This window comes from Rhinatrema bivittatum, chromosome 1 (genome assembly GCF_901001135.1).
Source record: "Rhinatrema bivittatum chromosome 1, aRhiBiv1.1, whole genome shotgun sequence".
NCBI lineage: Eukaryota > Metazoa > Chordata > Amphibia > Gymnophiona > Rhinatrematidae > Rhinatrema > Rhinatrema bivittatum.
Genome location: NC_042615.1, coordinates 209163135 through 209185191, shown reverse-complemented (window position 1 = coordinate 209185191; position 22057 = coordinate 209163135). Strand labels below are relative to the sequence as shown.

The 22057-nt window shown below is 42.2% G+C and overlaps 1 protein-coding gene across 4 annotated transcripts in view; it reads right to left on the bottom strand.

Moving 5' to 3' along the window:
• Positions 1-4685: 4685 nt before the first annotated feature.
• The window catches only part of EVC (EvC ciliary complex subunit 1), a 206532-nt gene continuing 189160 nt past the window's right edge, over positions 4686-22057 (bottom strand). For 3 of the 4 annotated variants that reach the window (XM_029591185.1, XM_029591175.1, XM_029591194.1), the window contains 3 exons: positions 17320-17413; positions 13906-14003; positions 4686-6476 (listed from right to left, as the gene is read on the bottom strand). In XM_029591185.1, the coding sequence (XP_029447045.1) occupies positions 13933-14003; positions 17320-17413 (165 nt within the window). In that variant the 3' untranslated portion in view covers positions 4686-6476; positions 13906-13932. Of the gene's footprint in view, positions 6477-13905; positions 14004-17319; positions 17414-22057 lie in introns of those variants that run through there. The other variant, XR_003854806.1, reaches the window with a different exon arrangement.

Here is a 22057-nt window from a genome sequence, read left to right as displayed (position 1 = left end):
CTATCACAATATCCCTGGAGGGAATTGCAGACGTGACCATTTGCAACTCTGATGGAATGGCATGTGTCATTCTCTTCAAAAAGTTACCAATGACAACAGCCTGTACTCTCTTTGGATATGCCAGAGATCCTGGAACTCACTGTGGGGTCAAGGCCCATCGTACCACATTATTAGTGACTTTTTCTTCTCAGCAAGATTGAGATTTAGTTTTCCGATTGTTTTTTCGCTCTACACATATTTCATTCTTGGGGTTTAAATTTTTGGCTATGTGTCAGGAAGTTGTTTTTTATTTTATTTTTTTTTTAATTTCCTTCTAAATGTTTGGTCATTATTTCTCCAGACAAAGGCCTGGATTTTCCATTCTCGCAGAGAATGGTGAATCCTGGCAGTAACAGGGGGTGGGGTGGGCCTGCGAAAGCTGGCAGCGATCGCACCACTGCGGTGTTATTGCTGCCGGCTTTCGCACCCAATAGCGCTATAGGGTGCGCTACTGGCGGCGATAACGAGGCTTACCTTATCACTGCCAGCAAAGATACTGCCGCATCCGCCTCCTTACTGCCCCGACTCCTCCCCTCCCCACCCTGATTTTGCCCCCCCGCTTGCTATCGCACGTGAAAAGGGACTTTTTGTGTGTGATATGGATAGAAAATAACTCCCAAAGTTTGTTTTCCTTGAATCTTCTCAGCTTAAACATTGTATTAATTCTAGGAACTCTATAGAGGACAGACTTTCCAAGTCCTGATGGGAGTATATTGTAGGAAGGGGAGTGGTTTATTCAGGCATATAATGGATGGTAATGTCTTCTTAAAATAATTTTCTTGTACTATCATACTATCTCGTTGGTTTTCCAGCTATTTTTCACGTTATAGTGGTCTCTGTAAGCAATTATACATGCTTGTGTTTCTTGTTAAAATAAAATTCCTTTATTATATTTGCCATATTGATAGTTTGTTTCTTTGCAAGTTTCAGCTTATATGATAAATTTGGAATCTATAAATAAAATGTTATTTTAAAACAAGTTACCAATGAGAAGTTCCCTGGAAAGATTTTCTTCTGCAAAGGAGATGGGTCAAAGAAGGCCTCAATCCATAATCCCACTCCCAGGATTACCCTTTCTGAACCCAGTGAGCATGATGGGGAAGTTCACTCACCAATACACTGGAAAGATGCATTTGTGTGATGGCACCCAATGTCCATTCCCATCGGTGCAGCAGCACCAGAAGGGACTGGGCATCAATCTGCATTGATTCCAATATTGATGCCCATGCATTGATGCTCTTCTGCTTTGCCCCAGGGCCTCCTGGAGTTCCTGTCCAGCTCCTTCTCAAAACTGCCAATTCCAGCTCAGACTGGGAGGCAGGAGGAGAGGCCATGTCTTCCTGGGTGTTACCGTTGCGAATCAGGCTTACCTTTCCTCATCGAAACCCCAAAGCAGCTCAAACCAAAGCGGCGTCACAGCCATGCGACACTGCCTGACCCATGCAGCACTTTGGCTTCACCCCTCTCGGCACGTTGGCTTGCCTCCCGACAGTCCCTGTGGTAGAGCGGGAAACTTTGCCTATATCTACCCGGAGTTCCAGCACAAGCCTTGCCTCGGCTACAGGCTTACTTCTTGTGCTGGTGCTGTTTCTTTGCTGATTCTGCCTTTGTCTTGACCCGGATTGCTTGGATTCTTCTTGTCTGCTGCCTGCCCATAACCTGGACTGGACTTTGGATTTCTCTTGTTTGTCTGTGACCCGAATTGTCTTGGACTCTTCTTGCCTGCTGCCTGCCCTTGACCCGGACTGGATTTGGTTCTGCTACCTCCTGCCTGTCTCTAACTCGGACTGGGATTTGGTGGAGACGGTGGCTCTGACTCCAACTCTGGCTGGATCTGCATCCTTCTGTTCCTCGGTGGCATCCACCCTTGGCTTGGGCTCAGGTAAGGTTGTCTTTCTATCATTGGGTCCACAAAATTTAACATCAGGCACGAGAGTAAATTGGTCACCTGGAACCTTGAGATTGATGCAATTCCTGGAAATGGGATACGGATGAACCATCCTCCCCATGGGAACACTTTGAGGGCATTCATGGCTGCTGCCAGAATGTCCCCTCTTCTGGCATTATTTACCAACCCAATGCTGATACATCTTGATCCTTCCTGGGGCTTGGAGTTGAGGGGGGGGGGGGATTGATGCCATCCTAATATCTATGCACCACTGACAGTTGATGCTGTCTTGGATCCCTTCTATGCCTCCTCTGCTGATGCCCATTGCTTGGGCTACATCTCCTGAAAACCTCTAAGAGTGCCAAGAACAATGTTCTATCAGGGTCATAGTCTCAAATGGAATAGTCCAAGACACCATAATCTAAACCAGGTAAAGTGCCCATATATCAAGGGGCATGGCAGAACTAACCCAGTTGCATAGTGGTCAGAATCTAAGCCATAGCTGAGGCATTGGATGAAAATGAGACAAATAAACAACTAAAAGGCAGGAGAAAAGCTGGATGGAGCCACTCTAGACCACCACAAACTTAAACTGAATGAAACACCTATCTAGAGGAATAGAAGGTGAAAAATGAGTTGCGGGGCCCTATGAGAACAGCTCCTGCAGCTCCATAAACTTTCGCTGAAGCAGCTATAAGAGAGAGAGAGAGAGAGAGAGAGAAATGAACTACGAAATGCAGACTTCACAGAAAATATGATACTGAGTGTATTGCAAGAGATGTGGGAGAGGACAGTGCTGCACATGCCCAGTAGCATGATTGTTTCTCGAAGCTTATATGTCAAAGTTCTATGCTGGGCTCAGGCTGGTGTTATTCATATGAGAGGACCACACCTGCTTGTCCTTTGAGAATAACCTTCTTGCTGGGAACTTTATTATGGGTATATCATAATGCAATAATCCTTTTCATCAGGTGTCACAGTGCAGAATTAGTGCAAGAAAAATCCTTGGCTCCTAAGTATCTTCTTTTAGATCAGTGGCTCTCAATCAGATCTTCAGGGGGCCATCTGCCCTAGGTTGATTTTCAGGGTGCACATAATGAATATGCATGAAATATATTTACACACACTGGAAGCAGTGCACGAGAACCACTGTTATAAATGGTATACAGTATTCATTTAGGTCAGGGATGGATTACATTTCTATAGTGCTCCATTAGATCATCTTGTTGCCAGTATGACTGGATAAGTAGGACATCCAGCCAAGTGAGAACCACTGAATATCTGGCTATGTTCAGCAGTCACCACTTAGCTGGACATGTCACTTATCCAGCTAAGTAGTTAGCTGGATAACTCAGGGACAGGGAAAAGGTGGATCTGAGCATAATACTTATCCGGCTAACTTAGACCTAGATTCATCAAAATGCTATATATTCTGCATGAATAAAATGCCTGCGATAAGGAAAAGGGTTGTGTGGCTATGTTAATTTTAGAGTTACCACTGTATATGAGAGAGAGAGAACCTCTTTATAAGAACTTCATAATATTCAACTATTTATATCACTTTAGGAGGGCCAGCTAATAACTCAAGGTGAGGTTTTGGTGGTGGTTTAGGGTTTTGGGGCCAGTTTGACATGCAGAGTGAGACATACGAACAGCACAATACACCTCGGTGAAGATTTGAAGTCATTTGGGGTGAGGAAAATCTCACAAAGATCAGATTACTACAATGCTCTCGTTAACACCATAATGCATTTTAATGAATGACCCTGACAGCCAGGTAAGTGCCAATATTCAAACATATCTAGTTGTTAACCAGCTAGGTTAGACCTTGTCTATTAGGGATGTGCATGCGTTGTGAACGAATGCGCAATCCACAACGTATAGGTCCCTATTTGTTGCATTCGTGGGTTTGCGAAACGTATGGCTAACCCCCACGAATGCAACAAATCCTGAATGAATAAACCCCCCACCCTCCTGAACCCCACCAAGACTTGCCTAAAGTCCCTGGTGGTCCAGCGGGGGTCCTGGATCATCTCCTGCACTCGCGCCATCGGCTGCCGGCATTCAAATGGTGCCGATAGCCTTTGATCTTACTATGTCACAGGGGCTACCGGTGCCATTGGTCGGCCCCTGTCACATGGTAGGAGCAATGGATGGCCGGTGCCATCTTGTGCTCCTACCATGTGACAGGAGCCGACCAATGACACCAGTAGCCCCTGTGACATAGTAAGGGCAAATGCTATCGGCGCCATTTTGAATACCGGCAGCCGATGGCCCGAGTGCAGGAGACGGCTCCAGGATCTCTGCTGGACCACCAGGGACTTTTGGCAAGTCTTGTTGGGGGTCAGGAGGGTGGGGGGTTGTAGTTAATTAAATTTAAAGGGAACGAATGCCGAATTCATAGAAACATAGAAACATAGAAATGATGGCAGAAGAAGACCAAATGGCCCATCTAGTCTGCCCAGCAAACTTTCACGCTTATTTTTCTCATCTGTTACTCTGACCGCTGAGGTCAGGGCCCTTATTGGTAAATTGTTGGTTCTAATTTCCTTCCACCCCCGCCATTGATGTAGAGAGCAGTGCTGGAGCTGCATCAAAGGGAAATATCAAGCCTAATTGGTTAGGGGTAGTATGCCGCAATAAGCAAGCTACTCCCATGCTTATTTGTTTACCCAGCCTGTGCAATTTAGTCCTTGTTGGTTGTTGTCTCAATATAAATCCTCTTTTCTTCATTCCCCCTGCCTTTGAAGCAGTGAGCTGTGCTGTATATGTATTCAAAGTGAAGTATCAGGCTTAATTGGTTCAGGGTAGTAACCACCGCAACAAGCAAGTTACTCCCATGCTTATTTGCTTACCCAGACTATGCAATTCAGTCCTTGTTTTTAGTTGTCTGACTGTAAATCATCTTATGGATCGGGCTTTCCCCCCCTTGACCGAATGCAACGTATCTGGCCCCCGACGAATACGTATCCCAAATCCAACGAATACTTTCCAGCTGCACATCCCTATTGTCTATAACAGGTCTAAACTTAGCCAGATATAACTTATCTGGCTAATTAGTGGCAAATACTGAGAGATTAAACAGCATAGTCAAGCTGTTGAATGTCCCATGTAAATTAGCCTTATAAATCTAATCTGGCAAATTTACATAAACTAAGTTGTTTGAAAATTGTATTTGGTTGTGTTTTTGTTTTTCTATTAGGGATGTGCATTCGTTGTGAACGAATGCGCAATTGTTTTGGTTTGCACTATATTATTTTTTAGTGTGACTAAAAAATTAGCATACACTACTCAAAACAAAAGAAAATAAATTCTCAACCCTAGTAGTTATTAGGCTTTCTGTTTGAATGGTAAGTCACCAATGTAATTATTAGCAAGGTTATTTGAATACATTGCTTCATTATGTCACCCTTTTGACTCGTGTTGTCTAGTTGTGAAGATGTACATTTATTTTATACTCTTTGAGGTAGAATGTTTAGTTGTACTGTTCAGTGGCCAAGGACTAAACTCGCTCCAATATAACTCTGTCACTGTTACAAATTGGAGAAAGTCAGGCCTGGTCACTGTCTGTTGGCACTGCTTGGCCCATAAAGATATAGGTCAGGCCCTGACAGGTAGTGCGAGACACAACCGCAGACAAGAGCCAAGGAACACGGTGTCTTCATCTGGACCAACTCCATTCTCCACAGGTTGAGCCCTTGAATTCTGTGGGCCAGCAGGACTTGAACGTAAGAAGTGCTAAGAAGTCTATGTCCAAGCGATGGTCAAGGCAGGTGGCAGTTAACAGCGTCAAGGTCCAGGCAATGTTTGGGACAGGCATCAGAGAGCAGAGTTGAGGTCCAGGCATGGTCAGAACAGGTGGCAGAGAGTAGAGTCAATGTCCAGGCAATTTTCAGGAAAGGCGGCAGGGTTGAGGTCAAGGCAATGGTCAGAGCAGGTCCAGGAAACAAGCCCAACAGAGGCGACCAGACAGACAAGGCCAAAGGACACCAGGAGGAGGAAGGGAAGAACAACCATGCAAAAGGGACTTCAACAAGGCAAACAGGAACACTGAAACAAAGCAGGCAGGGCAGGAACACTGTGAGGCAACCAGGGACATGAGAATAAGCAACTCAAACCAATATTAGAACGCCTCAAGTCCTGTTGCTGAGGCGAGGCTCAGGAGTAGCACTGGCACTTAAATATACCCAGGCGCTGACATCATTAAGGGGTGCTGTGAGGTCTTTTTCCACCACGGGGCCTTTAAGTGAGGCAGACACGGATGCACAGGCCTGCTGCATCGAGGGGAATACATGGCCAGGCACTGTGGCAGTGATGAGGTGCCGGCTGTGGCCAGTGGCGGGTTATAGTCACGCAAAAGTTTCAAAATGAATTCCTTTTTTCATTCTAGATTTGCCTTTGGCCCAACTGCCATCCAAGGTACATAATAATAACTTTTATCTTTCAGGTGCTTCAGAATGAATTTGATTCTGCCTTGCTTTGTTCAACACTTTTTCCGACTCCTTTTGTATTCCTCATGTCACTTTCATGAGAATGCTGCTGTTCATTCCTGAGAAAGAAAAACAAAATAAAAAACTCATTACATTTGCTGATTTCCTCCGGAAGACTGTTTCAAAGGGAAACTATTTTTGGTTATCCTATTTATAAGATTGGAATCAAACATGGCAATGCAGCGTGAGGACCAAATGATGCCAACACATCCTCTTTTGCCTTGTTTGAAGCGATTAATCAAGTTTTTTTCAAACTAGAAAAAAAAATGTCTGACTGATACTCTTGATAGAGAAAGCAAAGCTCTCAAAAGCCAGTTGCAAATGTAAATGGCTTAATGAAAAGGTATCACTACAACTTGTTTGTTGACCACTTCTTCTGCAGATCTAAGTGGACTAACTTGGCAATCAACTCTGCATAATACTCTTGAAAGTCTTTAGAAGCAGAGGAATGAAGGGGCACCGTCTTTTCGCTGAGGTGTAAACTGATAATTGGAGAAAGTGAAAGAACTGGAGTCTTGCCTAAAGCTATTTTTTTTTAATGTAATCCACTGCTATAACATAAAATATGTATGTGATACAGTCTTGGATAATTTAACACACTGTCTGAATGCTGTTAAATCTTGAGATTGTGAAGGTTTATAGGCCAGGGCCATAAAAATGGAGCGTTCTTCTTTTCCTTCTGGGCCCACTTGCTCTATTCGAAAGCATGTATGGATTTGGAAATTCTTTTCAAAAGGGTTTAATACTGACAACCCAAAATTGTTTATTATTTGGAGATCGTGGAGGCAAAAACAGTATCTGAATTCAAGAAAACATGAGATAAGTACAGGGGATCTCTGATGAAGTGATGGACAGATGGGCAGACTAGATGGGCCAATATGGTCTTTTTTTGTCATCATGTTTCTATGTTTCTAACCTCCTTTGCCTGCTTCCAATTGCATAGGAGGAATAGACCAATTTTTTAACTCTCATGACTTGATTATAATAATCCATGCCTTTATTATTACAAGGATAGATCAGAGCTCCTAAACTCTCATGATCCTGCAGCCACAGGAGAAACCGCCTAATTATGTTGCCGCATAAATGACAGCCTATCCGCACATTCAACAAACCTCTAAGATCCCCTGCTATGTGACTGAATTCCCTAAACAAAGCCCCATATTGCTTGCTAGGCTGCTTCAAGCCATTCTGTCTCAGCATGCCAGACAGAGCTATATGCTGATTGGCCTTTTCCAAAACCCAATCAGCATAGCCATCAAGCGGTTCACTGTCATTAGGGCATAAGCTATTTAAACAAATGGGTCTCAGTCCAGACCCAACATTCAAATTGATGCTGCCATCTTCTGAGGAAGTTATATAATTGCCTGCTCTCACTGCTATACTTACTACTGTTGCACTTGAATCCAACTGAGAGGTATGTATTATTACACTTTGAAAATTATTTTTGCTGCTTTCTATTTATATAAATAAATGTCATTTTATTTGGAGTATTTTAATCCCATGTCACTTTTATTTTTTTTTATCTCTATATAAATGCATGGCAATGGCAATTTTATTTTTATATACCATTTCTCATTTGCAATTCAAATGGTGTACAATATAAAACATAAGCAGCAATAAAAACAATACAAAATGATGTAGCATGACAAACTCTGCTGATGCTGAGCATAGCTTCATAGCTTCAGCACACATAAGCTTATGTTCAGAAGGAAGATGAGGACTTTCTCAGGAAAATATAAAAGGAATGGTTGCACTATATTTCAATTCAAAACAAAAGTGATAGTGCACAATTAAGTTTGGAGCTTATGTTTACTTTGATGAATAGATGATTTTTATACATATAAGTTTGTATTTGTATATAGATTAAATATTGTTTAAAAATGTAAATGCTTTCAATAAAATCTTGACATTTTTTACATAATCAGAGCTGCAAATCTTTATGCAAAATTCAGCAAATTTGCCACATAATTACTGCAGAAGTTTGAAAAACCTTGCATAGAATTTGCTAATCCTTGTCACTGAATCTTAAAAAGTTTATCATAGCAAACCAGAGGCTAGAGGCTAGACACTTGCAATGTTTTATTTATTGCCTTATTTAACCTAAAACAAAATTGATAAGATGTCTGCAGCTGGTGCAGAATGCTACAGCACGCATTGTAATTGGTTGTAGCTTTAGGATTAGGATGACCGGGTGCTGAAAATGTTACATTCACTCCCAGTCTAGTTTCACTTAGAATTTAAAATTGTCTGCTTAAGTTTTTTAAAGACACTCATTATTTGGGAGCTAAATATCTGCTGGTCTGACTGATTAATTACAACCCTTGATGCTCGTTGCACTCTGCGAGCAGCTCTACTGGTTGAACTGCCACTAAAGGCCATTATATTTAATTGTCAGTACTAGAAAATGTGTTTTCTCCTGCGTAGCTCCATATTTTTGGAATTGCCTACCTTGTGAGACCTGGATTATGACAGATTATTTAGATATTAGAATGTCTGTTAAAATATATTTATCTCAGGCTTTTGATTGCTTTTCTTATGTTAACTCCATAATTCCCTTTGTTCTTATGAATCTGCTATACTTTTTTATTTTATTTATTTATTTTATTTATTTATTTATTTATTTATTTAAAGTTTTTTATATACCGATAACCGTTTGCACATCGTATCGGTGTACATTTAACTCAAAAAATGGTAGGCAGAGCCTTTACATAGAAAAGTAACTATAACAATTAAAAGTTGCAAGGCATAACAAGAGCAAAGGTATTGCGAAAGAGAGAGTAAACAATAATTATAACAGTTGTGAACTAATGTACAGTATATTTACAAGAAAGAATATTTACAAGAGAGACAGGCATCTGGACAAATGGATTTCATACATTATATGGAGGGAGTAGAGGTAGGGTAGGCTTGTTGAAAGAGCAGAGTTTTTAGTTTCTTTTTGAATTTTGGTGTGGATGTTTCAGTGCGGAGATCTGGGGGGAGAGAGTTCCAAAGAGTGGGGGCGGCGAGGGAGAATGCTCTGTTCATTGTATAGATTAGCTTGTATGGTTTGATAGAGGGGGAATGGAGTGTTCTTTGGAGGGCAGGACGTGTGGATCTAGTGGAGGTGCGAGGAAGGAGTGGGGGGCAGAGCCAATTGAAATTTTCATTAGTGATACTTTTGTGAATGAGGGATAGAGTTTTGAAGAGGATACGTGATTGGATAGGTAGCCAGTGGAGATCAAAGAGGGTAGGAGTGATGTGATCTCTTTTTCTAGTGTTGGTGAGGATACATGCAGCAGCATTCTGTAGGAGTTGTAAAGGTTTGGTGTGGCTGGAGGGGAGGCCGAGGAGGAGAGCATTACAGTAATCGATTTTGGAAAGGATGATAGATTGAAGTACCGTGCGAAAGTCAGAGAAGTGCAGGAGGGGTCTGAGTTTTCTGATAGTTTGTAGTTTAAAGTAGCAGTCACTTAAAATAGCTTTGATGTGGGGTTTCAATGAGAGTCGATTATCAAGGAGAACACCAAGGTTACGGATATGTGGGTGGAAGGTAGTGGAGGAGTAGGATAGGGGAGGAGAAGGAAGGGGTAGTTTAGAGGAAATGATAAGGAGTTCAGTCTTTTGAGGGTTGAGAGCAAGATGCATGTCAGTGAGGAGTTTGTTGATGGCAGTCAGGCATGATTCCCAGTTTTGGAGAGCTGAGTTTAGAGAGTCAGAGAAGGGGAAGAGGATTTGCACATCATCTGCGTAGATGAAGTGTTTGATGCCAAGATTAGTGAGGAGGGTGGTGAGAGGAAGCATGTAGAGGTTAAATAAGGTAGAGGAAAGAGAAGAGCCCTGGGGAACGCCCTGATCCAGTTTGATGGCATCAGATTCGTTGTTATCAAGGAGAACTGTGAATTGGCGATTATGTAGATAGGATTTCAGCCAGGAGAGTGCAATTCCAGTGATACCAATACTGTTGAGGATGTTAAGGAGGATGGTGTGGTTGACGGTATCAAAAGCTGCAGAGATGTCTAACATAGCAAGGAGGTAAGAGGAACCAGTGTCAGTTCCCTTGATAATGGTGTCAGTAAGGGAGAGGAGTAAGGTTTTGGTGCTCAGGTGCTTTCGAAAGCCATGTTGCATGGGGGGTAGAATGTTATGCTGTTCAATGTAGTCAGAAAGGCGAGAGTTAACAAGCTTTTCTAGCATTTTAGCGAGGAGGGGAAGGTTGGAGATGGGTCTGAAGTTGGAGAGGGTGGTGGGGTCAAGATTAGGTTTTTTGAGGATAGGTTTAACTACTGCATGCTTATTTGTTTTTTTTACAGCTGTTTTCCCTAATTTTTTGCTTTGCTTAATTCCTTATATTTTCATATTGCTGTTTGTAGTGCATGCTGCTAATATATTTTTATACTCCTGAAAAGAGTTTTATTGATGGTATTCCTTTTTTGGATCCCTTGTTTTATTTGTCTTATTTGCATTGATTTTATTAGCTTAGGGGTAGATTTTCAAAACTTACGCATGCACGTCCATGTGCGCACGATTTTATAACATGTGTGCGCTGGCACGCGCATGTTATAAAATGCCGGGTTGACTCGCACAAGGGGGGGTCAACTTTAGCAAATACGCGCGGCGACCCATCGGGGCCTTCCCCAGTTCCCTCCCATTCCACTCCAATTAAGGAGCGGACTGGGAGGGAACTTCCCAAGCCCCTAAGCCTAACCTCCCTTCCCCTATCTTGCCCTCCCCCTATCCCTATCCTAACTACCTGCCGCTGTGCTGGGTGCCTCTAGCCGCGCCCCCGGACCGCCCCTTTTTTAAGCCCTGGGGCTTACATGCATCCCGGGGTTACACGTGGCCGGGCCGTTTGAAAATTGGGCCGGCACCCGTAATTCCCTGCCACCGCATAAACCCCAGGATTTACGTGCACCAGGGTTTGAAAATCTACCCCTTATTGTTTTTTTTTTTTGTATAATTATTGGTTATATTTTGCTAGGAGTACTTTTTGTATATTAGTGTGTAATAAGTTTTATAAAATGAAAATGAATGAAATTGGACCCATAAAATTAACTACTTTCTTATTTATACCATCCTCTAGTTAACCTGAAACATCCCTGAGTCTGTAATTAAAGTTCCTGTCTTAGGGTTTTCCTCCCCTCATCTCCTCCTCCCCCCGTTTTAAAACTCCAAACTAAATATGTTTTTTTTTCTGCTTGTATTTCTATGTAGCCTGTCTCTCCTTCTGTTGCGTTTGTGCCTATTCTCGCCCTCGCTCCACCCTCTCTACCTTGTGGCGACTCCCTTCAGGTCTGACGGACAGATGCTGCCGCGGCTTCTTCTCGCCATTTTCTTCCTGGAATCCCCGGGCTGGCCTGACGCCACTGATCCACCATGTTCCTGATGACGTGCGCGCTCCAGACTTTGTACCAGCAAGGGTGCGAACCTCAGGGGCACCCCCCCCCCCCCCCGTAGTGACGTCATCCGCTTCCAACATAAAAGGTCTTTGATTGCTACTTCGATTCGAGTTAGCAAGGACGAAGTTAGGAACTCCTTCTTCGCAACTCTCGGGGAATCCTTTCTCCGCTGCTCTGCCTCTACAAACTCACCTAGGGTTACCCGCTCCTCGGGGGCCCCGCTCTCCCTCTTCTTGATTTCAGATAGCTGAACGGGATCCGGTACTCGCTCCTCGAGGGCCTACATTCCCGAAGACTCAGAAGACTCCTATTGCCTGGAGGCGATCGCAGATGTGAACACAGTGAGTCCTATTACAGACAGGAACCGATTCTCGCTCCACAAGGGCCCATGTTCCTAATCTCTAAGACTCCCTTTAGTCTAAGACGTTATCGCAGGTACGGAGATCGTGAGTTACCATTGCAGATTGCAGATAGGAACTGGTACTCGCTCCACGAGGGCCTATGTTCCTAAATCTCTCCTAGCCTCTCTTCTATTCCAGAAGCCATCCCATACACAGTTATTGTGAGTTCTATTTCAGACTGCCTATAGGAATCAGTACTCGCCTGCGGCTCCTGTTCCTGAATACTGAAGACTCTCTGTTGCATAAGAAGACATTACAGATATCTACTATTGTGAGTGATTCATCTACCACTTGTTATGTTCAGCATACCCTGTCTACTCACTACCTATAGTCTCTCCTTACAGTTCAGCAACACAGAGATCGTAGTTCCAGTATCAGAGGGACTTCAGCCCTGCCGGGCACATCAGCTCACTACTGCAACCTCTGGTGATTCTACTTCCAGTCTAATAAAGAACTATCTGTGTTTGTCTCAATACTCCAGCCTAACCGATGGTCCCTCTCAGGATCTCCACTTGAGGGCGCTGTCATCTGCCATCGGCCCAGGGATTCACTATTTCTACTAAGTGTTACTCCTTACACTAATAGAGCGGTATTATCATCTGCCACTCTGTGGGAGCCAACCCACATCAGACCATTACTCCTCTCTTTGCGGAAGCTGATCCACAACAGATAGCTAACTCCCCATGGGGATCATACAGGTTGCTGGCTCATCCTTCTACATGAACAAAGCAAACAGTTGCTACTCCTTCCCTCTGGGGGAGCAGAGCACTAACAGATTGCTTACTCCCTAGCAAGATCTATAACAGATTGCTAAACTCCTCCTCCTGCAGGAGCCAAGCCTATCAGATTGCTATCTCCTCCCCTTGGGAGGAGCTGATCGATACCAGATCACTCACTCCGCCCTCCTGGCGGGGTGAGCGCTAACACCTTCCTTGCAGGAACATCCACTGCTGGATCCTTCCTTGCTAAGCAACTCTCCACGCCTGCTTTTTGAACCCAGGTGGCGTGGTACTTCATGCAGGTGTAACTAGCTCAGTGGTGCAACATGAGAGTTTAAATAAGCTTTGTTTGGTACACCCAGGGTGAAAGAAAAACAGTCAGCATGCTTTGCCAAGTTACAGGAAAATATTTACCCGTCAGGGTGACCACATGACTTCCAAGACAAGGTAGTGTCCCTAGTCTTTACTGGCCATGTTGTTAATCATTTGGAAAATAATCAGCCGCTGGAGCTCTTTAGTTCAGTGAACAGTTCTGTTTTCTCTCTATCCTATATAAATTCTGACAGATTACTACAGAGCATGAAGGAGAAAGTGACAAAGAAAGAAATTCTCATACATTTAAAGTCAGAAAAATAGTTGTATGACCACAGATGCAATACTTAAACAAAAGAAACATAACCAAAGTAGATGCTGGATTACTAAATTACTGGACTGTATATGAAGACATTTCAAAATAAGTTTTTCTATTTGCATTTCACATACATATTTTTTTATAAAAGTCTTTGGGACACAGGTTAATCATTATAACGGGGCTCTACTATGGTTTATGTGTTTAGTGGTGGCCATGTGCAAAACCTCTCTCCATATTACAATATTTATCTTCACAATATATGGGCAACTTAAACAAGTGATAATGATTATTGACAAAGGTCTTATTTTGTGTTGACTACAGACACAAATAGTAATAGAAAGTCATATTTTAGGTTCTACCTTCTGCAAAGAGTCAGATTGTGAGGTTCAGTTCAGGTCACTTGGAGCTTCTGTTTCCCATGGCTCAGAATTCTCCTTTCTTGTTTTCACATTTTGGTCTGCAGACACATGGAAATGATGCTTGAGCTTGTTCCATAGTAGCACAATATGTTCCTGTTATGCTTTCCCGGACTGCTTATGCTAAACTATTACCAAACCTGATAGATGATGGCACAAAGCCCGATTGTGGGCAGAATTAAACAAATCCATTTTACAGAAAGGAAGGAAACAGACTGCAACTATATTCAAATAGTATGTGCATTGCAATGGAAAGCAATTCATTCTATACATACACTGGGTAATTCTATAACTGTGTGAATAGGGCTAAAGTCTCCATGTACACTAATTTGTACACGCAGACTTTGGATAACATTTTCAAAGCAAACTTACACGCATAGGTTCACTCTGAAAATGCTGAAGTCATTGGCCCAGTATGCACACAGATGAACTCACATAAAGTTATGCCTGCTCTTCAGAGGGTGTAACTTCTATGGGTTAATTTATGCACACACTTCTGAAGATCAAAAAAGTCTGCACGTTTTTCCAGCTCTGCTCCAACTCCTGCCCCTTCTAGAATTTCTCTCTGCATTTTGCATAAAACTATGCATGAAACAGAATTTCACAAATATTTTTACACACAGAGGCCCGGGCTATTTCCTAATAGCCATGTATGCACATAAAACATGGGTTAATGTGTGTCAATGGCCTTGAAAATTCAGCATGTAAAGGGGCTTATTTATTTATAGTAAGCCACTGAGCTGACAATATAGTTCCCTGTACCTACCCAGATCAGTCCAGACTCCTGGTTTTGCCTCTCTTCCAGCAGATGGAGACAGAGAAAGTTTTACTGACACTACCATATAACCTAGTGTGCCACCTGCAGTCCCTCAGTATTTCTCTGTCTCCAGCAGATGGTAGAGAAGCAAAACTTATCTTGGCAAAGTTGTTAGTCTGAATTGCGCTGGGAGACGCCAGAAACACCGATTGATTGATTGTTTGATTGTGAAAGAAATCGTAAGTAAAAATATCTCTATAAATCGATAAGAATGAATTATATAACTATAGATTTTACACAACATGCTTTTTGTGCAAGATATACCTTGTCAAGACGCGATACTGCCCTGACACAGCACTTTCTGCGAAACATACGTCGGCGTTTCTGGCGTCTCCCAGCGCAATTCAGACTAACAACTTTGCCAAGATAAGTAAAATCTTGATTTACAAGCAACTTATACAGTGCAATTGAAAATATGCTTAGAATCTTTTCCGTGGAAACTTTTCAAGTGCCAATGAGACCGTGTATTCCTGCATTGTTTTTTCAGCAGCTTTAAGAGCCATGAGACTTTAACTTCAATTGTTTGGCAACTTATTCAGTGCCATTTAAAATGTGGTTTTCAACAGTTTCTTCAGCAGCCTTAGAGCAAGAGACTTTAATCATAATCGCATTAACGTTAATCGGGCAATGTACAAAAGACTGCAATTGTTTTTCATAGATAAAAAAAAAGTATTGGCTTGAATCTTGAATCAGTTTATTTTTTGCCAACAAAACATTTCTGCTCACTAAAAATCCACAACGAGATTACACAATTCTGTGAGCAAGGTTTGGTGCTTACCAACATGTTTAAAAATATAAAAAAAATAAAAAAATGTTTTTTCAATAAAAAGGGAATTATTAGAGGTTTTTTGACCTATGAATGCAATAACTGGTCTATATTCTGATAATTCATTCAGAAAAATACCAGTGCTGAGGTATTTTCCTCTTTTAAAAATATTAAAATTTTATAAAACCTTATACCAAACATTTTTCTCTACTGCGGTCATAGCAAACATTAATATACACCAGCTATTTCTCTTTCATATTACAAATCAGTCCAGAGTCCTGCCCAATTGGGGAAGGGAGATTTGGAGAGTCCGCTCAATCTGTTTTTTGTGATTAATTTGAAGAATGGCACAGGTTTTGTTTAATCCTTCATGTTTTTCAATGGGGACAACATTTATCTGTTCTAAGTTTCCACTTCCCACTGCTTGTTCAGGGGACAGTAATTTGTGGTTGGCATTAGTGCCTTCTACTACCTTCGCTTTGGTTTAGGTCAATGCTGAGGGACTGCAGGTGGCACAGTAGGTTATATGGCAGTGTCAGTAAAACTTTCTCTGTCCTCATCTGCTGAAAGGGAGGCAAAACCAGGAGCCCAATGGATCTAGCTGCCTAATGAAGGCATTAGCTGGCGAGATCTATTTGAAAATCAATTGCAACATGAATACAAAAATGTTGAATTTTCAAACAAATTATGCTACTGTAAAGCATTTTAAATTTTATTCAAAGATGGTAAAAAAACAATCATGATGATTTTAAATCCTGTGTCGTGTCACTGTCAGTATAATTAGGGCATTATTACTATTTTATTTTACCAATTAGTAAATATACACTGGAAGAAATTCTGGTAATACTTTTGGTTTATAGTGCCGATTTTGCAACGTATCCCTACCAAACACACCTATGTTTATGTTTTAAAGATGGCACTGGCCGACCATTGCTCCTACCATGTGACAGGGGCCGGCCAATGGCACCGATAGCCCCTGTCACATGTAAGGGCAAAGGGCCATCGGCGCCATTTTGTTTACTGGCAGCCGATGGCCCGAGAGCGGGAGTCACTCCCGGGACCCCCGCTGGACCACTAGATACTTTAGAAAAGTTTTGGGAGGATGGGGGATTCTAAATAATTTGATTTAAAGGGTCGGGGTGGGTTGGTTTTTTTTTTAGGCTCCGGACAGCCAAAAAAAAAAAGCATTCAGAACCACAAAAGAAGATTTCCCGTGGTTTACTATGAACCCGATACCGGAAATGAGCCCGGTACCGATTCACATCTCTATTATTTATTGTAACCTTATAACTATGTATTATATTATACCCGCTGCATTTTTCCAATCTATTATATCTCCCCCTCTGCAATTAACTGTTACGATTTACATATTATTTTTGCTGCAATTTCTGTTCCGTTGACAACCCCGCTTCAAGTTTCTCTTATCCCTGTTCCATGTAATTTTATTTTATTTTCATTATGTTCCATGTAAACCGATATGATGTATCCATGAATACCGGTATATAAAAGCTGTTAAATAAAATAAATAAAGAAATACATATACAGATATTGGACGCATGATAACAGGCACACAAACGGGCTTAATTAACACAGTTTTGAAAGATATACAGTAGCACCAATCATCAGAGTTTCAACTTTAGCGACCAAAAGATGTGCAAATGGTCAGCGGCTAAGGTTGAAGACTTGATGATTATTATTGCTCACAAGCTTCAAACGTTTGCCAATTCAACCCCTTTGTGTGACTGAGAAAACATGCAAACCTCTCGTTACTTGCCTGTTTGCACAGTCTTGGTCATAGATTGTTTACTTTCTGGGAGACGAACTCTTGCCAATGTAGCCAGCTCAGATATAAAGTTTTGTTCAGCTTCCTAAATTAAAATGGTATAAAAATGCTGGTTATAATTGTATTTAGAATAAAAGTCACACTCATAAGTACATACTGTTCATGATTACATCACAATCTTAGGGGTTTGGGAAGAGAAATGACTAAAATCTCAATTTTATTAATGCATCAATTAAGTGCCATTACTGACAATTTCAAAAGAGCTGGTTCATTCACTCTCCTACAATATGCCTGGAAAATGTAAGTACACTTACTGTTTTTAGAGCTGGAGGGAACTATCTTATAAGATTAACTCTCTGTACAAATGCATTCACCAGCAAGTGGGCTGCCATAGTATCAGCACTCACTTTCCCTTCCACTGCAGAGCTCATATTATGGCCTCCATGGTTGCCTACCTTCCATCAGGCCTGTTAGATAGGAGACAAACTCAAGTTTTCAGAGTTGTGGTGTAGGTTGTTGAAGCTGAGCCCTCAATGCCAGCCCAGAAGTTTGTATGTTTTAAAGCACAACAATGTAGGACACAAAAAGATTGTTTTCTTTCTAGTGAACAACATTGAAGCAAATATTTTGGAACCAATAATATATTTGATAGGGATGTGCAGAGGAGCTGCTTACGTTTCATACGGCATTTGTATTCGTCGTGGCCAGATACGTTGTATCCGTTCAAAGGGGCCCCCCGATCCGTTGATACATACCATTCTTATTCGTTTCCCTTTTAATTTAATTGACTACAACCCCCCACCCTCCTGACCACCCCCCAAGACTTGCCTAAAATCACTGGTGGTCCAGCAGGGGTCCCGGAGCATCTACTGCCCTCCCTCCGTCAGCTGCCAGCGCCATCTTGTGCTCCTACCATGTGACAGGGGCCGACCAATGGCAGCGGTAACCCCTGTGACATAGTAAGGGCAAAGGCTATCGGTGCCATTTTGATTACTGGCAGCCGACGGCCCAAGTGCAGGAGGTCGCTCCCGGACCCCCGCTGGACCACTAGGGACTTTTGGCAAGTCTTGTGGGGGTCAGGAGGGTCCCCCAAAACTTGCCAAACATCCCTGGAGGTCCAGCGGGGGTCCGGGAGCGACCTCCTGCACTCGGGCCGTCGGCTGCCAGTAATCAAAATGGCGCCGATAGTCTTTGCCCTTACTATGTCACAGAGGCTACTGCTGCCATGATCTGCCCCTGTCACATGGTAGGAGCACAAGATGGCGCAGGCAGCCGACAGAGGGAGGGCAGGAGACACTCCAGGACCCCCGCTGGACCACCAGGGAATTTAGGAAAGTCTTGGGGGGGGGGTCAGGAGAGTGGGGGGGGTTGTTTAAAATTGCCATTTCGATGGCCGAATGATTCAGCTGTGATTCGTTGTATTCATGGGAAATCGCAATACGTTTCACGACACAACGAATACAATGAATCCGGCCATATACGTTGCGGATTCGCGATACGTTGCAAACGAATGCACAACCCTAATATTTGACTTCAGATTATTTTCCCCTTTTGGCCAGGTGGTTCCAGTAATCTCTGCGGGGCTGGAAAAGTACATCTGAGATTCATGCTCAGCACCATTTGCTCATCAGCAAGGATCGCCATCACAGTAGCAGCTACTTTACCTCCCTCTCTGTTGCTAGGCGCACTACCCAAGTGATTATTTTACATTTTGAACTCTCTTCATACTGCATGTTATAAATGTTCACTATTCTAGTTGGATGGCCAACATCAATACCACATACAGAGAGCCTTTGATGAAAGTATCAGATCATTCTCTCTATTCAAACAAGGTTATTTTCAGGCTATTTTATGTCAACACTCTGATCAGAAGATCAAAGGTAACTATAAACTTGAAATAAAGAAAAGTTGAAATTAAATTTATGTTGCATCTTATTTATTTTAAAATTCTATAGTGAAACATCCTTTTAAGTGGATCACAATAGTACAACAAATCAACAATTTAAAACTGAATCACACATAAAAAAACATAAATGTAAATACATCAATAAAATCATGACATGAGTACAGGTGGCCACTGGTCGCTGTAAACACATGCACCATCCTGTTATTATCTGGGACACCTGTTTCTGAATCAGCTACAAATAAGAAAAAAAGTTGTCCTACATTAATGTTCATTTTTAACTTTCATTTAAATGGTAATACCTAGATCAACCAACAGTTTGCCTACAACAATATTTGGATATTCACAAGAACAGTAACTTTCAAATCGGCACTCGGGTGCATATATGCATGCACGTGTTGACCCATACCCATGAATGGGGCTATTTTATAACTTGTGCATGTATATGTGTGCACATTATAAAATAGCCTGGCTGCACCCATGTGCGCCAAATTTTAAGTGGATGCGCAAATCCCACTTCTACCGTGTAAATTGGGGGATTTTAAAAGTGATGCACACTGACACAATTCCCAGTTTTACCAGTTTGTCCCAAGTTCACCCAATTAAGAGACAGGTCATCCACCCACACACACCCCCGCCCAGATTTGATAGCCTTCACTCCCCCAGTTAGCCCCAACCCTTAAAACCCTGCAAATCTGCCTTTTTTTTTTTTAACTTACATGTCATCCATAGCAGAAGTAAAGTTACGCAGCAGGGGGCTTCAGCACGCGCTGGATCGTGTAAGTATTTATACATATATCTCAAGTTAATGCCCCGTCCAGACCACACCCACGGCCCACCCCTTTTTTATAACTTTCGAGATGTGCCCCCTCCGAGAGATAAGCACCTATCTCGGGGGCTTTTAAAATCTGCTCGGCATACTCAAGCCTGACATGTACGCACATCCCCTAATTAATGCCCATGTCGGGCTTTTAAAATTCACCTTTAAGGCAAATGACAATGGCAATGGTGGGATAATGTCTCTTTCAAAGGCACTGTTGCTATTAGAAAACAGAATTACTCCTGGATTTTTGAGCCAGATTTATGGCTTGAGATGCAGAGTTGTAAGAAGCCCAGGTCATAAGACACAGAAGTTTCAAGCACATCTCCTGCACAGTTGAGCTGGCTGGGGTCAGGTACACTGCACAGGTGATATACAGGACCCAGGGGTGTGAGGGAGAATGTTTGCTGCTGCTGTAAAGTCACTGTTCAGGTTAGAGGAGTGGCGGCACTTGGTAATCTTTCAGGAGATTTCCCTCCAGCCCTTCTGACCAGCGAAGGCATTTTTATTACCTCCTAAGTATGCCATTTAGGGTGGGAAGTGTACAGAAGTATTTGAAAAAATAGGGATAAAGGGCAATAATAATCTTAAAATGTCCCGATTGTTTTCAAAGATCTTTAAAACACGTCAGTAGTAAGATCCAGCAAGCTTCTCTGGTTAGTTAATGCTTGCTGAATCTCTCTGATTGACTGGTGCTAATATTAACCTTTTTTCATTTTCATTCATCCACATGGCAATACTATAGCTATATCTGCTCACATTCTTACTCTAATTAGGTTGACAGAAGCCTGTAGCTTCTTACGGTACCTTTACATGCACTTAGTCTTAGGATTATACTTTTCAAAGGCTTTTTTTTTTAATAAAGTCCCTTATGAGAGAGTCCTCAGGAAATTAAAATGTGACAGGATAGGAGGCGATGTCTTATTGTGGATTGTTAACTGGTTAAAGGATAGAAAACAGAAGAACCAAGTGGTCAGTTTAAGTGATGTATCAGGACAATTAAGCCTGATACATCACTTTGAATGCATATACAGCGTTGCTCTCTGCTTCAACGGCAGGGGGAAACGTGGAAAACAGGATTTACATTCAGACAACATCCAACAAGGCATTGATCTGTGCAGTCTGGGTAAACAAGCATCAGGGTAACTTGCTAGATGCGGCGGTTACTATCCTTAACCATTAAGCCTTATGCTCACCTTTGATGCAACTCCAACATTACTCTCTGCATCAATGACAGGGGATGGCAGGAAATTTGAATCAAACAGTTATCAACAAGGGCCCTGAACTTGGTGGTTGATGAAACAGATAAGTATGGGAAAATAAGTGTGGAAGCTTGCTGGGCAGACTAGATGAGATGATTGGTCTTTTTCTGCTGTCATTTCTATGTTTCTATGCTTTCCCAATGGAGAGAGGTAGAAATGCAGAGTGCACTAGGGACCTGTACTCTGACATTGTTTAACATATTCATTAATTATCTGGACAAGGTAGCAATGAGTGATATGGGCAGGTTGTAAGATAACATGAAATTATTTAAATCACGAGCAGACTGTGAGGAATTGCAGGAGGACTGGGGAACTGGGCTTCAAAATGAAAGGTGAAATTTAATGTGGATGATTGTAATGAGATGCACATAGGGAAAATAATCCTAACTATAGGTACACAAAGCTGGGTTCCATGTTAGGAGTTTGCCACTCAGGAACAGGACTCTTGAGTCACTGCAATCCTCAGCTCAGTGTGCAGCAGCAGAAAAAAAAAAAAAAAGCAATTAGAATGTTAGGAATTATTCTAAAAGGAACAGAAAACAAAACTGGGAATATAATAATGCCTTTGAATTAATCCATGGTGCAACTACACCAATCTCAAAAAAGATACAGGAGAACTAGAAAATGATAAAGGGGGTGGAACGTTTCCCTATGAACAGAGAATACACATGCTAAGGATCTTCTCCTGAGAGAAGAGATTACAGAGGGGATATGACGGAGGTTTGTAAAATCTGTTGCGCCTGG